Source organism: Hyla sarda (assembly GCF_029499605.1).
Source record: "Hyla sarda isolate aHylSar1 chromosome 1 unlocalized genomic scaffold, aHylSar1.hap1 SUPER_1_unloc_7, whole genome shotgun sequence".
Taxonomy (NCBI): domain Eukaryota; kingdom Metazoa; phylum Chordata; class Amphibia; order Anura; family Hylidae; genus Hyla; species Hyla sarda.
In genome coordinates this window covers 760,781-778,325 of record NW_026607593.1, presented here as the reverse complement: position 1 = coordinate 778,325, position 17,545 = coordinate 760,781, and the positions used below count along the sequence as shown (strand labels likewise).

At 43.1% G+C, this 17,545-nt stretch overlaps 1 protein-coding gene across 1 annotated transcript in view; it reads left to right on the top strand.

Moving 5' to 3' along the window:
* The window catches only part of LOC130298278 (uncharacterized), a 91,228-nt gene that overhangs the window by 6,394 nt on the left and 67,289 nt on the right, over positions 1 to 17,545 (top strand). Inside the window, 1 exon segment of the mRNA XM_056551208.1 lies at positions 6,949 to 8,204. Coding sequence (XP_056407183.1) covers positions 6,949 to 8,204 — 1,256 coding nt within the window.

Sequence of the window (17,545 nt, the reverse complement as noted above, 5' to 3'; positions counted from 1 at the left end):
GAGACATATACCAGATAACACAATACACAACATGGAGACATATACCAGATAACACAATACACAACATGGAGACATATACCAGATAACACAATACACAACATGGAGACATATACCAGATAACACTATACACAACATGGAGACATATACCAGATAACACAATACACAACATGGAGACATATACCAGATAACACAATACACAACATGGAGACATATACCAGATAACACAATACACAACATGGAGACATATACCAGATAATACAATACACAACATGGAGACATATACCAGATAACACAATACACAACATGGAGACATATACCAGATAACACAATACACAACATGGAGACATATACCAGATAACACAATACACAACATGGAGACATATACCAGATAACACAATACACAACATGGAGACATATACCAGATAACACGATACACAACATGGAGACATATACCAGATAACAGGATACACAACATGGAGACATATACCAGATAACACTATACACAACATGGAGACATCTACCAGATAACACAATACACAACATGGAGACATATACCAGATAACACAATACACAACATGGAGACATATACCAGATAACACAATACACAACATGGAGACATATACCAGATAACACAATACACAACATGGAGACATATACCAGATAACACAATACACAACATGGAGACATATACCAGATAACACAATACACAACATGGAGACATATACCAGATAACACAATACACAACATGGAGACATATACCAGATAACACAATACACAACATGGAGACATATACCAGATAACACAATACACAACATGGAGACATATACCAGATAACACAATACACAACATGGAGACATATACCAGATAACACAATACACAACATGGAGACATATACCAGATAACACAATACACAACATGGAGACATATACCAGATAACACTATACACAACATGGAGACATATACCAGATAACACAATACACAACATGGAGACATATACCAGATAACACAATACACAACATGGAGACATATACCAGATAACACAATACACAACATGGAGACATATACCAGATAATACAATACACAACATGGAGACATATACCAGATAACACAATACACAACATGGAGACATATACCAGATAACACAATACACAACATGGAGACATATACCAGATAACACAATACACAACATGGAGACATATACCAGATAACACAATACACAACATGGAGACATATACCAGATAACACGATACACAACATGGAGACATATACCAGATAACAGGATACACAACATGGAGACATATACCAGATAACACTATACACAACATGGAGACATCTACCAGATAACACAATACACAACATGGAGACATATACCAGATAACACAATACACAACATGGAGACATATACCAGATAACACAATACACAACATGGAGACATATACCAGATAACACAATACACAACATGGAGACATATACCAGATAACACAATACACAACATGGAGACATATACCAGATAACACAATACACAACATGGAGACATATACCAGATAACACAATACACAACATGGAGACATATACCAGATAACACAATACACAACATGGAGACATATACCAGATAACACAATACACAACATGGAGACATATACCAGATAACACGATACACAACATGGAGACATATACCAGATAACAGGATACACAACATGGAGACATATACCAGATAACACTATACACAACATGGAGACATCTACCAGATAACACAATACACAACATGGAGACATATATACCAGATAACACAATACACAACATGGAGACATATACCAGATAACAGGATACACAACATGGAGACATATACCAGATAACACTATACACAACATGGAGACATGTACCAGATAACACAATACACAACATGGAGATATATATCAGATAAAAGAAGGAGTCTTTGAAGGATGGGTTCTCTCTCTTCCTCAGCATTATTAACAATCAGCAACACATTTCCCTGCTGGGCCCTGGCTATTTAATATGCTACAGTTCTGTCTGCCTCCTGTTGAGCTTCTTGTGTCTCAACCACCAACCATCTACACTCCAGGAAGGAAAGAAAGGTGACAGACATGTCATTACCACAGGACTCCTGGCTGGGAAGCCAACAGTCTACTGTACTGAACAGTTTAAGCAAAAGACAAACACAATTAAAACAACAAAGTTTTATTATTATTATTTTTTTAATTAATTTAATTAATCAAGTGGCTGGATAGTAGCAGTCGGCATAAACATCAGGAACAAGAACTTTACTAGTTCAAAAATACAAACCTCATTATTTGGTTGTTTTAGAACAAAAACAAAAATCTTATCTATATGAACCAAAAACAAGATCTGTAAAACCTAGAAATGGTTTATATTAATCTTGAAATGTTGTTATAGGCTTAAATGCAAATCAATTGAATGTAGAGTTCTAAGGAAGAGAATTGCCTCTGCCGGATCCTCTTTCATAGTTAGTAGTAGGTGCATTGTTTGCCGACTCCGACTCCAGGTACCCAAAATTTCGTCTCACTCTGACTCCTCTATACCGCCTCCACAGCACTGCTGCTCAGACAACTATTTCTGCAGACCCATCACCACCTGTAGGTTTATTGGATTTGCCCCTCTTCTCCTGGTGACTGAATCCATCACACTGCGCACATCTGACCACCGGCCGAGGTCGGACATCACTGAGGGCGACGATTAGCTGAGCTTTAGTTTGGTGGATTAACCAGAAGAAGAAGGAATAGGGACACTGCGGAGGGTGGAGCGGGATACTGGAGGCATCGGGGAGCAGCGGAGGAAAGTCTTGTTGCTGTATAATGATGTGTAATAGGTATAATATTCTACAGTGAATACAACCTAAGGATTATGTATAAAAGTTCTCTATGGGGAATAAAAAACAAAAAATTTATTTACTATTGTGTAAAAGCCCCTCCCCTAATAAAAAATAATATCATCCTTCTATTTCCATTTTACAAAAATAATAATAATAATAAACATATGTGGTATTCCCAAATAAGGAATTGACCAAACTATTAAAATATAATGTTTTGATGCCCTAGAGTCAACAGCCTAATCTTAAAAAAAAAGCCAAATGCCAAAAATGGAGATTTTTGCTCACATATATATAAAAAAAAAAAGGAAAAAACTACTATCAATAGAGCGCAGATGTAATGAATCAATACAGTGCACATTTACTGCATTCATCTGTATAAGCAATAGAATGATTGCTTATACAAGTCCCATACGAGGACTAAAAATGTAAATAAACCCCCTCTAATAATAAAAATGTACATTTTTTTGGTGTCAGCAGAGAGCACTGTGCCCGTGATGTCAGCAGAGAGCTCTGTGTTTCAAACGGAAAATAATTTCCTCTGTAGTATTCAGCAGCTAAAAAGTACAGGAAGGATTAAGATTTTTTAATAGAAGTAATTTACAAATCTGCTTAACTTTCTGGCACCAGTTGTTTAAAAAAAAAAAAAAAGTTTTTCACCGGAGTACCCCTTTAACCCCTTCAGGACGGAGCCCATTTTGGCCTTAAGGACCGGAGCGTTTTTTGCACATCTGACCACTGTCACTTTAAACATTAATAACTCTGGAATGCTTTTAGTTATCATTCTGATTCCGAGATTGTTTTTTCGTGACATATTCTACTTTAACATAGTGGTAAATTTTTGTCGATACTTGCATCCTTTCTTGGTGAAAAATCCGTAAATTTGATGAAAAATTTGAAAATTTAGCATTTTTCTAACTTTGAAGCTTTCTGCTTGTAAGGAAAATGGATATTACGAATAAATTTTTTTTTGGTTCACATATACAATATGTCTACTTTATGTTTGCATCATAAAATTGACGTGTTTTTACTTTTGGAAGACACCAGAGGGCTTCACCGGTCAGCAGCAATTTTCCGATTTTTCACAACATTTTCAAACTCAGTATTTTTCAGGGACCAGTTCAGGTTTGAAGTGGATTTTAAGGGTCTTCATATTAGAAATACCCCATAAATGACCCCATTATAAAAACTACACCCCCCAAAGTATTCAAAATGACATTCAGTCAGCGTTTTAACCCTTTAGGTGTTTCACACGAATAGCAGCAAAGTGAAGGAGAAAATTCACAATCTTCATTTTTTACACTCACATGTTCTTGTAGACCCAATTTTTGAATTTTTACAAGGGGTAAAAGGACAAAATTTTTACTTGTATTTGTAGCCCAATTTCTCTCGAGTAAGGACATACCTCATATGTCTATGTAAAGTGTTCGGCGGGCGCAGTAGAGGGCTCAGAAGGGAAGGAGCGACAAGGGGATTTTGGAGAGTACGTTTTTCTGAAATGGTTTTTGGGGGGCATGTTACCTTTAGGAAGCCCTTATGGTGCCAGAACAGCAAAAAAAAAACACATGGCATACCATTTTGGAAACTAGACCCCTCGGGGAATGTAACATGGGATAAAGTGAACCTTAATACCCCACAGGTGTTTCACGACTTTTGCAAATGTAAAAAAAAAAATAATCATTTTACCTAAAATGCTTGTTTTCCCCAAAAATTTTTATTTTTAAAAAGGGTAATAGCAGAAAATACCCCTAAAAATTTGAAGCCCAATTTCTCCCGATTCAGAAAACACCCCATATGGGGGTGAAAAGTGCTCTGCTGGCGCACTACAGGTCTCAGAAGAGAAGGAGTACCATTTGGCTTTTTGAACGCAAATTTTGCTCTGGGGGCATGCCGCATTTAGGAAGCCCCTATGGTGCCAGGATAGCAAAAAAAAAACACATGGCATACCATTTGGGAAACTAGACCCCTCGGGGAACGTAACAAGGGGTTAAGTGAACCTTTATACCCCACAGGTGTTTCACGACTTTTGCATATGTAAAAAAAATTTTTTTTTTTACCTAAAATGCTTGTTTTCCCAAAAATTTTACATTTTTAAAAAGGGTAAAAGCAGAAAATACCCCCCAAAATTTGTAACACAATTTCTCCCGAGTACGGCGATACCCCATATGTGGCCCTAAACTGTTGCCTTGAAATACGACAGGGCTCCAAAGTGAGAGCGCCATGCGCATTTGAGGCCTAAATTAGGGATTGCATAGGGGTGGACATAGGGGAATTCTACGCCAGTGATTCCCAAACAGGGTGCCTCCAGCTGTTGCAAAACTCCCAGCATGCCTGGACAGTCAACGGCTGTCCGACAATACTGGGAGTTGTTGTTTTGCAACAGCTGGAGGCTCCGTTCTGGAAACAGTGGCGTACCAGACGTTTTTCATTTTTATTGGGGAGGGGAGGGGGGCTGTGTAGGGGTATGTGTATGTAGTGTTTTTTACTTTTTATTTAATTTTTTGTGTTAGTGTAGTGTAGTGTTTTTAGGGTACAGTCACACGGGCGGGGGGGTTCACAGTAGTTTCTCGCTGGCAATTTGAGCTGCAGCAGAAAGTTTGCGGCAGCTCAAATTTGCAGCCAGATACTTACTGTAATCCTCCGCCCATGTGAGTGTACCCTGTACGTTCACATTGGGGGGGGGGACATCCAGCTGTTGCATAACTACAACTCCCAGCATGCCCGTTGGCTGTCGGTGACTGCTGAGAGTTGCAGTTTTGCAACAACTGTAGGCACACTGGTTATGTATCACTGAGTTTGTGACCTAACTCAGTGTTTCACAACCAGTGTGCCTCCAGCTGTTGCAAAACTACAACTCCCAGCATGTACGGTGCATGGTGTACGGTGACTGCTGAGAGTTGTAGTTTGCAACAGCTGGAGGCACACCGGTCGTGAAACACTGAGTTAGGTAAAAAAAACTCTGAGTTTCACAACCAGTGTGCCTTCAGCTGTTGCAAAACTACAACTCTCAGCAGTCACCGACAGCCAACGGGCATGGAGTTGTAGTTATGGAGTTGTAGTTATGCAACCAGCAGATGCACCACTACAACTCCCAGCATGCACTTTAGCTGTTTGTGCAAGCTGGGAGTTGTAGTTAGACAACAGCTGAAGGTACACTTTTCCATAGAAAGAATGTGCCTCCAGCTGTTGCAAAACCATAAGTCCCAGCATGCCCATAAGGGAATGCTGGGAGTTGTGGTGGTCTGCCTCCTGCTGTTGCATAACTACAGCTCCCAGCATGCCCTTTTTGCATGCTGGGAGCTGTTGCTAAGCAACAGCAGGAGGCTGTCACTCACCTCCAACGATCCAGACGCTGCAGGTCAGTCCCGCCGCCGCAGCTGCTCCTGGGGCCCCAATCCCAACAGGGGCGCCGGGGATCGGGGTCCCCAGCACCGGGGGTCTTCTTCCCGCACCCGCTCACGTCCTCCAGAAGAGGGGCGGAGCAGGTGCGGGAGTGACACCCGCAGCAGGCGCCCTGATTGGTCGGCCGGTAATCCGGCCGACGAATCAGGGCGATCGTGAGGTGGCACCAGTGCCACCTCACCCCTGCAGGCTCTGGCTGTTCGGGGCCGTCAGAGACGGCCCCGAACAGCCAGTAATTCCGGGTCACCGGGTCACCGGAGACCCGATTGACCCGGAATCGCCGCAGATCGCTGGACTGAATTGTCCAGCGATCTGCGGCGATCGCCGACATGGGGGGGCATAATGACCCCCCTGGGCGATATGCCGGGATGCCTGCTGAACGATTTCAGCAGGCATCCGGCTCCGGTCCCCAACCGGCTAGCGGTGGGGGCCGGAATTCCCACGGGCGTATGGATACGCCCTCGGTCCTTAAGGACTCGGGATTCAGGGCATATCCATACGCCCTATGTCCTGAAGAGGTTAATGTAGGGTGTCATTACAATGCAAGATCGGTCCTCCAAAAGCAAGCTCCCAAATGGCTCTGTACATGGGAAAATAAGAGTTATGGTTATGAGGAGGAAAAAAGAAAATTCAAGTTTAAATTTCCTAGGTTATTAAAGGGTTAATACTGATAATAAAATCTGTGTTATTCTCTGCAGATTCTTGTAGCAGGAGATCAGAGGAGAATCTTATATCTTCAGATTATAAAGCAGATGATGATATCACACAAGATACATATGAAGAACATTCCATTATCCCAGATACACCCTCAGCCCTTCACAGCCAAGATCTGTCATCTCATCCTTATATACAGGTCCTGTCTTCTCAGTCATCACAGGATGTTCAGCAAAATAAAAGTCACAAAAGGGGTGTTGGACATCAACAAGATCACACAGGAAAAAAAACATATTCATGCTCAGAATGTGGGAAATATTTTACATTTAAATCAGTTCTTGTACATCAAAGAACTCAGACAGGAGAGAAGCCATTTTCGTGTTCAGAATGTGAAAAAATTTTTAAGCGGAAATCACATCTTGTTCAACATGAAAGAACTCACACAGGGGAAAAAACATTTTCATGTTCAGAATGTGGGAAATCTTTTGCTCAGAAATCAATTCTTGTTCAACATCAAAGAACTCACACAGGGGAGAAGCCATTTTCATGTTCAGAATGTGGGAAATGTTTTACTCAGCAATCAAGTCTTGTTTATCATGAACGAATTCACACAGGAAAGAAGCCATTTTCATGTGTAGAATGTGAGAAATGTTTTACTAAGAAATCATATCTTGTTGTTCATCAAAGAACTCACACAGGAGAGAAGCCATTTTCATGTTCAGAATGTAAAAAATGTTTTAATCGGAAATCACATCTTGTTCAACATCAAAGAACTCACACAGGGGAAAAAACATTTTCATGTTCAGAATGTGGAAAATGTTGTACTAAGAAATCAGATCTTATAACACATCAAAGAACTCACACAGGGGAGAAGCCATTTTCATGTTCAGAATGTGGGAAATGTTTTACTCAGCAATCAAGTCTTGTTAATCATGAACGAATTCACACAGGAGAGAAGCCATATTCATGTGTAGAATGTGAGAAATGTTTTACTAAGAAATCATATCTTGTTGTACATCAAAGAACTCACACAGGAGAAAAGCCATTTTCCTGTTCAGAATGTGGAAAATGTTTTGCTCAGAAATCAGATCTGGTTAAACATCAAAGAACTCACACAGGGGTGAAGCCCTTTTCATGTGCAGAATGTGGGAAATGTTTTACTGATCAAACAAGTCTTATTCAACATCAAAGAAATCACACAGGAGAGAAGCCATTTTCATGTGTAGAATGTGAGAAATGTTTTATTTGTATTTCAAATCTTCGTAAACATCAGAAAACTCACACAGGGGAGAAGCCATTTTCATGTTCATAATGTTGGAAATGTTTTATTTGTATTTCAAATCTTCTTAAACATCAGAAAACACACAGGGGAGAAGCCATATTCATAATGTGGGAAATGTTTTATTTAGAAATCAACACCTATTAGACATTTAAGAATTCACAGAGGGGAGAAGCCAATTCAGAGCAATAAATGATGCAGATAACACATCTATATATTCACCATGTACATAGGATATCTGACATTTATATATATATATATATCATATACTGCATCTCCAAAATTGTTACCAATTGATAATAAAAGTTTTCTTTTCGGACGTAGTCACCGATCCAGCGATGTCATCACTATAGTTTACATGGTAGGAGAAGAGTATTATATATGGTCAGGGGTGTGGAAATTTAATTAAAAAACTACTTGTCCACGGGACTAAAACAGAGCAAAATCTACTTGTCCCTCATGACGATCCACTTGTCCTCTTTCACACTCTCGTTCTTTCCTCCTCACCCGATAATAACCATAACTACCTACTATAATGATATCTTTTAATTTTGGGGTAACGTTAAATTTGGGGTAACATGGATCTACTTTTTACGATCCTATAGTAATGAGGCCGCTCTGGGTAAAGTCTACGGGCGTCCGAACAACCCGAATTCTAACAAACATTACGTCTGCTGTTCCATGGAATTGAAGATCGACATCCTTCGAGGACTTCTACCGAGTCTGCGCGCAGGGGAGCCCGCCTTCTCGCGCTGCTTATATACTGTCCAGGTGCAGCGCGTGCATGGCGCATTCAACCTAATCTTAATTAATACAAACTTTTAACCCCCGTTTCACCCCTTCAGGGGTAGAATTTTAGAAAACGTTAAAAAACGTGTTTCTTTATCTCTAATTGTTAGCCCAAAAACAAAGTTTCATGCTTCAAAAATTCCGGACTTCCATACAAACTTTCAACCCCTTTAAGGGGTACTCCTGTGGAAAACTTTCTTTTTTTTTTTTAAATCAACTGGTGCCAGAAAGTTAAACAGATTTGTAAATCACTTCTATTAAAAAAAATCTTAATCCTTCCAGTACTTTTTAGGGGCTGTATACTAAAGAGAAATCCAAAAAAGAAATGCATTTCCTCTGATGTCATGAGCACAGTGCTCTCTGCTGACCTCTGCTGTCCAGAGCAGCATATGTTTGCTATGGGGATTTTCTCCTGCTCTTGAGAGTTCCTAAAATGGACAGCACAGGTCAGCAGAGAGCACTGTGGTCATGACATCAGAGCAAATGCATTTCTTTTGTGGATTTATCTTTAGTATACAACCCCTAAAAGGTACTGGAAGGATTAAGATTTTTTAATAGAAGTGATTTACAAATCTGTCTAACTTTCTAGCACCGGTTGATTTAAAAAAAAAATAAAAAATTCTGCGGGAGTACCCCTTTAACCCCTTAAGGACCGGAGGTTTTTCCGTTTTTGCATTTTCGTTTTTTGCTCCTTGCCTTTAAAAAATCATAACTCTTTCAAATTTACACCTAAAAATCCATATTATGGCTTATTTTTTGCGCCACCAATTCTACTTTGTAATGGCGTCAGTCATTTTGCCCAAAAATCTATGGTGAAGCGGGAAAAAAAATCATTGTGCGACAAAATTGAAAAAAAAACGCTGTTTTGTAACTTTTGGGGGCTTCCGTTTCTACGTAGTACATTTTTCGGTAAAAATGACACCTGATATGTATTCTGTAGGTCCATACGATTAAAATGATACCCTACTTATATAGGTTTGATTTTGTCGGACTTCTGGAAAAAATCATAACTACATGCAGGAAAATTAATACGTTTAAAATTGTCATCTTCTGACCCCTATAACTTTTTTATTTTTCCGTGTATGGGGCGGTATGAGCGCTCATTTTTTGCGCCGTGATCTGAAGTTTTTAACGGTACCATTTTTGCATTGATAGGACTTATTGATCACTTTTTATTCATTTTTAAATGATATAAAAAGTGACCAAAAATGCACTATTTTGGACTTTGGAATTTTTTTGCGCGCACACCATTGACCGAGCGGTTTAATTAATGATATATTTTTATAATTCGGACATTTCCGCACGCGGTGATACCACATATGTTTATTTTTATTTTTATTTACACTGTGTTTTTTTTTTTATTGGAAAAGGGGGGTGATTCAAACTTTTAATAGGGGAGGAGTTAAATGATGTTTATTCACTTTTTTTTTTCACTTTTTTTTTGCAGTGTTATAGGTCCCATAGGGACCTATAACACTGCACACACTGATCTTCTATGTTGATCACTGGTTTCTCATAAGAAACCAGTGATCAACGATTCTGCCGCATGACTGCTCAGGCCTGGATCTCAGGCACTGAGCAGTCATTCGGCGATCGAACAGCGAGGAGGCAGGAAGGGGCCCTCCCGCTGTCCTGTCAGCTGTTCGGGATGCCGCGATTAGCCACGGCTATCCCGAACAGCCCGACTGAGCTAGCCGGGAACTTTCACTTTTAGCCGCGCGGCTCAGCTTTGAGCGCGCGGCTAAAGGGTTAATAGTGCGCGGCGCCGCGATCGGCGCTGCGCGCTATTAGAGGCGGGTCCCGGCTTCACTATGACGCCGGGCCCGCCATGATATGACGCGGGGTTACTGTGTAACCCCGCGTTATATCAGAAGAGCAGGACCAAGGACATACCGGTACGTCCTTGGTCCTTAAGGGGTTAAGGACCCAGCCAATTTTCACTGTAGGACCCGGCCATTTTTTGAACATCTGACCACTTTCACTTTAAGCATTAATAACTCTGGGACGCTTTTACCTTTCATTCTGATTCCGAGATTGTTTTTTCGTGACATATTCTACTTTATGTTAGTGGTAAAATTTTGTCGATTCTTGCATCGTTTCTTGGTGAAAAATTCCAAAATTTGATGAAAAAATTGAAAATGTTGCATTTTTTTAACTTTGAAGCTCTCTGCTTATAAGGAAAATGAATATTCCAAATAAATTATATAATGATTCACATATACAACATGTCTACTTTATGATTGCATCATAAAGTTGAAATGTTTTTGCTTTTGGAAGACATCAGAGGCTTCAAATTATAGCAGCAATTTTCCAATTTTTCACGAAATTTTCAAAATCAAAATTTTTCAGGGACCAGTTCTGTTTTGAAGTGGATTTGAAGGGCCTTGTTATTAGAAATACCCCACAAATGACCCCATTATAAAAACTGCACCCCTCAAAGTATTCAAAATGACATTCAAATGGTTTGTTAACCCTTTGGGTGTTTCACAGGAATAGCAGCAAATTGAAGGAGAAAATTCAAAATCTTCATTTTTTACACTCGCATGTTCTTGTAGACCCTGTTTTTGAATGTTTACAAGGGGTAAAAGGAGAAAAATCTTCCTAAAATGTGTAACCCAATTTCTCTCGAGTAAGGAAATACCTCATATATGGATGTAAAGTGTTCTGTGGGTGCACTAGAGGGCTCAGAAGGGAAGGAGCGACAGTGGGATTTTGGAGAGTGAGTTTTTCTGAAATGGTTTTTGGGGGGCATGTCGCATTTAGGAAGCCCCTATGGTGCCAGGACAGCAAAAAAAACAAACATGGCATACTATTTTGGAAACTACACCCCTCAAGGAACGTAACAAGGGGTACAGTGAGCCTTAGCACCCCACAGGTGTTTTTCTTTTTTTTCACTAAAATGCTAGTTTTCCCCCAAATTTTCAATTTTTGCAAGGGGTAATAGGAGAAAATGCCCCACAAAATTTGTAACCCCATCTCTTCTGCATATGGAAACACCCCATATGTGGACGTCAAGTGCACTGCGGGCGCACTACAATGCTCAGAAGAGAAGGAGTGACATCTGGCTTTTGCAAAGCAATTTTTCCTGAAATGGTTTTTGGGGGGCATGTCCCATTTAGGAAGCCCCTATAGTGCCAGGACAGCAAAAAAAAAAACACATGGCATACTATTTTGGAAACTACACCCCTCAAGGAACATAACAAGGTGTACAGTGAGCCTTAACACCCCATAGGTGTTTGACGACTTTTCGTTAAAAGTTGGATGTGTAAATTATTTTTTATTTTTTTTCACTAAAATGCTAGTTTTCCCCCAAATTTACAATTTTTGCAAGGGGTAATAGGAGAAAATGCCCCCCAAAATGTGTAACCCCATCGCTTCTGAGTATGGAAACACCCCATTTGTGGACGTCAAGTGCACTGCAGGCGCACTACAATGTTTAGAAGAGGAGTCACATTTGCTGAAATGGGGGGGGGGGGCATGTCGCATTTAGGAAGCCCCTATGGTGCTAGGACAGCAAAATAAAAAAACACATGGCATACTATTTTGGAAACTACACCCCGCAAGGAACGTAACAAGGGGTACAGTGAGCCTTAACCCCCCACAGGTGTTTGATAAATCTTCATTAAGTGGGATGTGAAAAGGAAAAATTTGATTTTTTTACACTAAAATGCTGGGGTTACCCCAAATTTTTCATTTTCACAAGTGGTAAAAGGAGAAAACGTCATTGTAAATTTGTAAGTACATTTTTTTGGAGTAAGGACATACCTCATGTCTGGGCGTAAACAGCATGTACACCGGTCTTAGAGGTGCCGGAGATCAGTCAGGGTCCTTGAGCTGTGTATTTCTCCTATGTAGCCAGAACAGTGGGACCCCCCCTCAAGGGGCATTACATGGGGTAAATAACTGGGGTACACTAAATAACTAAAATGGGGTACAGTGGGACATAAAATTATAAAACAGGTTATGTTCCCAGAATGATGATCCAGAGCATAGCCAAAACTAAAAAATATGCCCACCCCAAACCCTATGCTCTGAATCATCATTCTGGGAATGTGATGTGTGTGGCCGTCCCTAACCTGTTGCAACGTAAAAAGTCCCCGATGATAGTGACTCAGTGACCCATGACCCATTTTAAAAACAAAAATACCCCCAGAGGTCGTATCTTTTTTTTTTTTTATTAAACATTTTTTTGGCCAATTTAGTGGTTTTATGGGGTTAAAACTTGGAATGTACTCTGGACTTGGTACACTGGGGTCAAATTAAAATGAAGAGGGAAAATTTAGTACTCCATGGAAGTGTGATACTCCCTGAAGCAATCCTTAATGCAGAGGCCCGGCTGATCGGGGCAAGTGTCAAATTGAGTGATGGTGTCCTTCCGAATCCCCCTCTTGTAACACACTCTGCATCTTTTCTGGGCTAGTCCCTTCTTTCCAGTGTGGGGGACCTCACCTGGAAAGTTTTGGCCTGGGATGATCATGACACCTATATTTCCAGTTCCTTGGGAAGTCCGGCCTGCTCTTTCCCGGTCGCCAAAGATCAGGACCTTTAGGACTTCTTCTTGGAACTGGAGGAATGTCCCTGTGTTGCCAGTGTACTGGGATAGTACAAAAGAGTTGTACATGGCAACCTGTACCATGTAGACCGCAACTTTCTTGTACCATACCCGTGTTTTCCGCATGGCGTTATATGGCTTGAGGACTTGATCAGAAAGATCAACTCCCCCCATATACCGATTGTAGTCCAGAATACAATCGGGCTTGAGGACCGTTGTTGTGGTACCTCGCACAGGGACAGTTGAGCTGCCATTACCATGAATAGTGGTCAGCATAAGGACATCCCTCTAATCCTTATACTTGACCTGCAGCAGGTTTTCATGGGTAAGGGCACGGGACTCACCCTTGGGAATAGGTGTCTTAACAAAATTTAGAGGGAGGCCTCTCTGGTTTTTCCGCACGGTCCCACAAGCGGACGTCGATCTGGCGGCAAGGGATGTGAAGAGAGGGATGCTGGTATAAAAGTTGTCCACGTACACGTGGTAACCCTTATCCAGCAATGGGTGCACAAGCTCCCAAACGATTTTCCCGCTAACAACCAGAGTGGGGGGACAATCTGGGGGTTCAATACGGGAATCTCGTCCCTCATACACTCTAAACTTGAGAGTGTTCCCGGAGGTACTCTCACAAAGTTTATAGAGCTTCACGCCATATCGTGCCCGCTTCGAGGGAATATACTGGCGGAAGATGAGTCTCCCCTTAAAACTGATAAGAGACTCATCAACCGAGAACTCCCTAAGCGGTACGTAGGCCTCCAAAAATTTGGCCCCAAAGTGATCGATGACCGGCCTCACTTTGTAAAGCCGGTCATGGGTGGGATCGCTTCGGGGTGGACATGCCGCATTATCTGCATAATGCAGGCATTTCCAAATGGCCTCGAACCGCTTCCGTGCCATGGCCATACTGTACAGCGGCGTCTGGTATAGGACGTCCCCGCTCCAGTACTGTCTGACACTTGGCTTTTTGACCAGGCCCATATGCAGCAAGAGGCCCCAAAATGTCCTCATTTCTGCTGCACTGACGGCGTACCATTCATTGGACCTGGCCAAAAAAGAATCCGGGTGATGGGCAATGAACTGCCTGGCGTACAGATTCGTCTGCTCCACCATGTGATTGACAAAACTGTCACTGAAGAAATAACTGAAATAGTCAATTTCAGTGAATCCAGAATTGTCAATCCGGATTCTGGAGTCGCCAACAAACTCAGGAACCCGTGGCTGATAACCCTCTGGGGGTCTCCAGACAGGTTCACCGGAAGGGGGCTCCGTTAAACTTGTCTGGGGGGTCTGACTCCTAGTACGAGCGGCATCACCACTCGCACTAGTGCCGGCCACTGGGCCACTATCATGGGGGGTGCGTGGCCTCACCTGGCGGCGTCTCCGCCGCCGTGCAGGGGGCTCATCATCAGTACTAGATGATGAGGAGGACGATGAAGAACACAGGAATATTGGATCTTCATCGTCCTCACTGACAGATTCGGAGGCGGAGGCAAGAAACGCGTATGCCTCCGCTACCGAAAATGCTTGGCGAGCCATCGCCTTTTTTCTACGGTGGCGGGGGGGGGGGGGGGGGGGGGAGGTTAGTGTGTGTGTGGGGGGGGGGGTTATGTACTGTGTGTGCTTGGTGTATACTATATATAACGGTGTGTGATTAGAAATCACACACCGTTATATGGGGGGGGGGGGGGAAATGCTGCAGCCCCCCCAAAAAATGGGGGGGGGGGGCTAATGCAGCGCCCTGAAGCCCTAATAGGGCCCGGGTCACACTGAAAAACTGCAGAAGACCCTTGGGGACCTATTAGGGGGTCAGGGGGGGGGGGATTTTTTTAAAAACTTTTTTTAACTTTATTTTTTACTATTTACCCTACCTTTCCCTGGGCTGTATGCTTTCCCTGATCTATGGGGGGCTTCTTTTCTTCTCTGGGGGATCCGATCTCGGCAGAGGGGGGTCCCGGTCTTCCTCCAGCAGCTCTGACCGCTGACTGAACTCAGCCAGCGGCAGGAGCTGCGGGAAGATGCTGTGAACCCCTCCCCTGCCGGCTGCTATTGGCTGGACGATCGTCCAGCCAACAGCAGCGATCCTGGGGGGGTGGCAAAATCGCCACCTCCCCATAGATACAGTATGTGATAGGGGGTGTATCCTACACCCCCGATCACCTTGTATCTCCGGGTCAGCGGGTCGCACGTGACCCGCATCGCCGGAATAGCCGCAAATCGCATGTGTGAATTCGCATGTGTGAATGTGATCGCCGACATGGGGGGCTCTAATAACCCCCTGGGCATTTGCTCGGGATGCCTGCTGAATGATTTCAGCAGGCATCCCGGTCTGATCCATGCCCGGCGCGGACCAGAACTGCCCATGACGTAAATGTACGTCCTTGGTCCTTAAGACCCAGGGTGTCGGGACGTAACGTTACATCATGGGTCCTGTAGGGGTTAAACCTACGGGAAGACCTTAATGTGTTTCCATAGCGTAAGCATAGGTTATTAATATTAGGTATATATCCACACCTAGTGTTATTACTAACTAGCGTCTGAGCTGCATTATGATGAATTCTGCATAAATACACTATTAAGTAGAAATAATAATCTCCTCTTATTGTATACAATAATGTGCTTTTAACCCTTGAATTGTAAATTTTATTTTTCATAATTTATAGTATTTTATATGTCACTACCTGTTTTGTATTTAAGGAGGGAGGGGTTTGTAGTAATCAGAGGTCACGTGGAAACGCTCTGTGAAGCGCCAAACTGGTCGACTTATCTGATGTTCTTGTTGCGTGTACCAGCGTTCCCGAATAAAACTTCTTGCTGGGCCGTGAGTGCCGTCTGCGATTCCTTTTTTTTACTGATGATGATGCTTGTGCTACAAGTGGACTGAGCACCGGGAGTTTTCAGCATAGGACCCGGCTGTGCGGTGAACCAGTATATTCCTATCTACGTGAGTGCAGCAGTGCCGGTGTGAGGTGGTTTTTTGCGCCCCCGTAGATCCATGGGTCCGCTCCTCCCCCAGCTCTCTGAACATTTCCGAAGCTAGAGCTGGGGCAAGGGGAGGAAGAAGGTACACGCCCCCTCCCTGCGCTCGGCTGGACGCAGATCTCCACGGCACGCCCCCTCCCTGAGGACATAAATCTCCACGGAAGGTCCCCTCCCTCATCTCCCCTCCCTGAGGACGTAAATCTCCACGGCAGGTCCCCTCCCTCATCTCCCCGAGCTGAGGACGTAGAGCAGTGATCCCAATGAGCTCTATGTGAAAAGGGGGACATACTGCACAGGCTCTTTAGCCCATGTAGTATGTCCTCCTTTAGCCCGTACAGTATGTCCCCCTTTAGCCCGTACAGTATGTCCCCCTTTAGCCCATGCAGTATGTCCTCCTTTAGCCCGTACAGTATGTCCCCCTTTAGCCCGTGCAGTATGTCCCCTTTTACACATAGAGCTCATTGGGATCACTGCTCTACGTCCTCAGCTCGAGGAGATGAGGGAGGGACCTGCCGTGGAGATCTATGTCCTCAGGGAGGGGAGATGAGGGAGGGACCTGCCGTGGAGATCTATGTCCTCAGGGAGGGGAGATGAGGGAGGGGACCTGCCGTGGAGATCTATGTCCTCAGGGAGGGGGCGGGCCGTAGAGATCTGCATCCAGCCGAGCTCAGGGAGGGGGCGTGCCGTGGAGATCTATGTCCTCAGGGAGGGGGCATGCCGTGGAGATCTGCGTCCAGCCGAGCTCAGGGAGGGGGTGTGTACCTCCTTCCTCCCCTTGCCCCAGCTCTAGCTTCGGAAATGTTCGGAGAGCTGGGGGAGAAGCGGACGCATGGATCTACGGGGGCGCAAAAAACCACCTCACACCGGCTTTTCTTTTCTGACATGTGTGTGAACTGCTCTATAGACGATAATAGAAAGCGATTAACACACAGATGGATTTGCTGCAATTCTACTGTTAGACATGAATAAGTTCCCCTGACTTCTGTAGGTAATAATAAAGAAACCCTTAGGCCACAGCTAGATTTACCACCGTTCTGCTGTC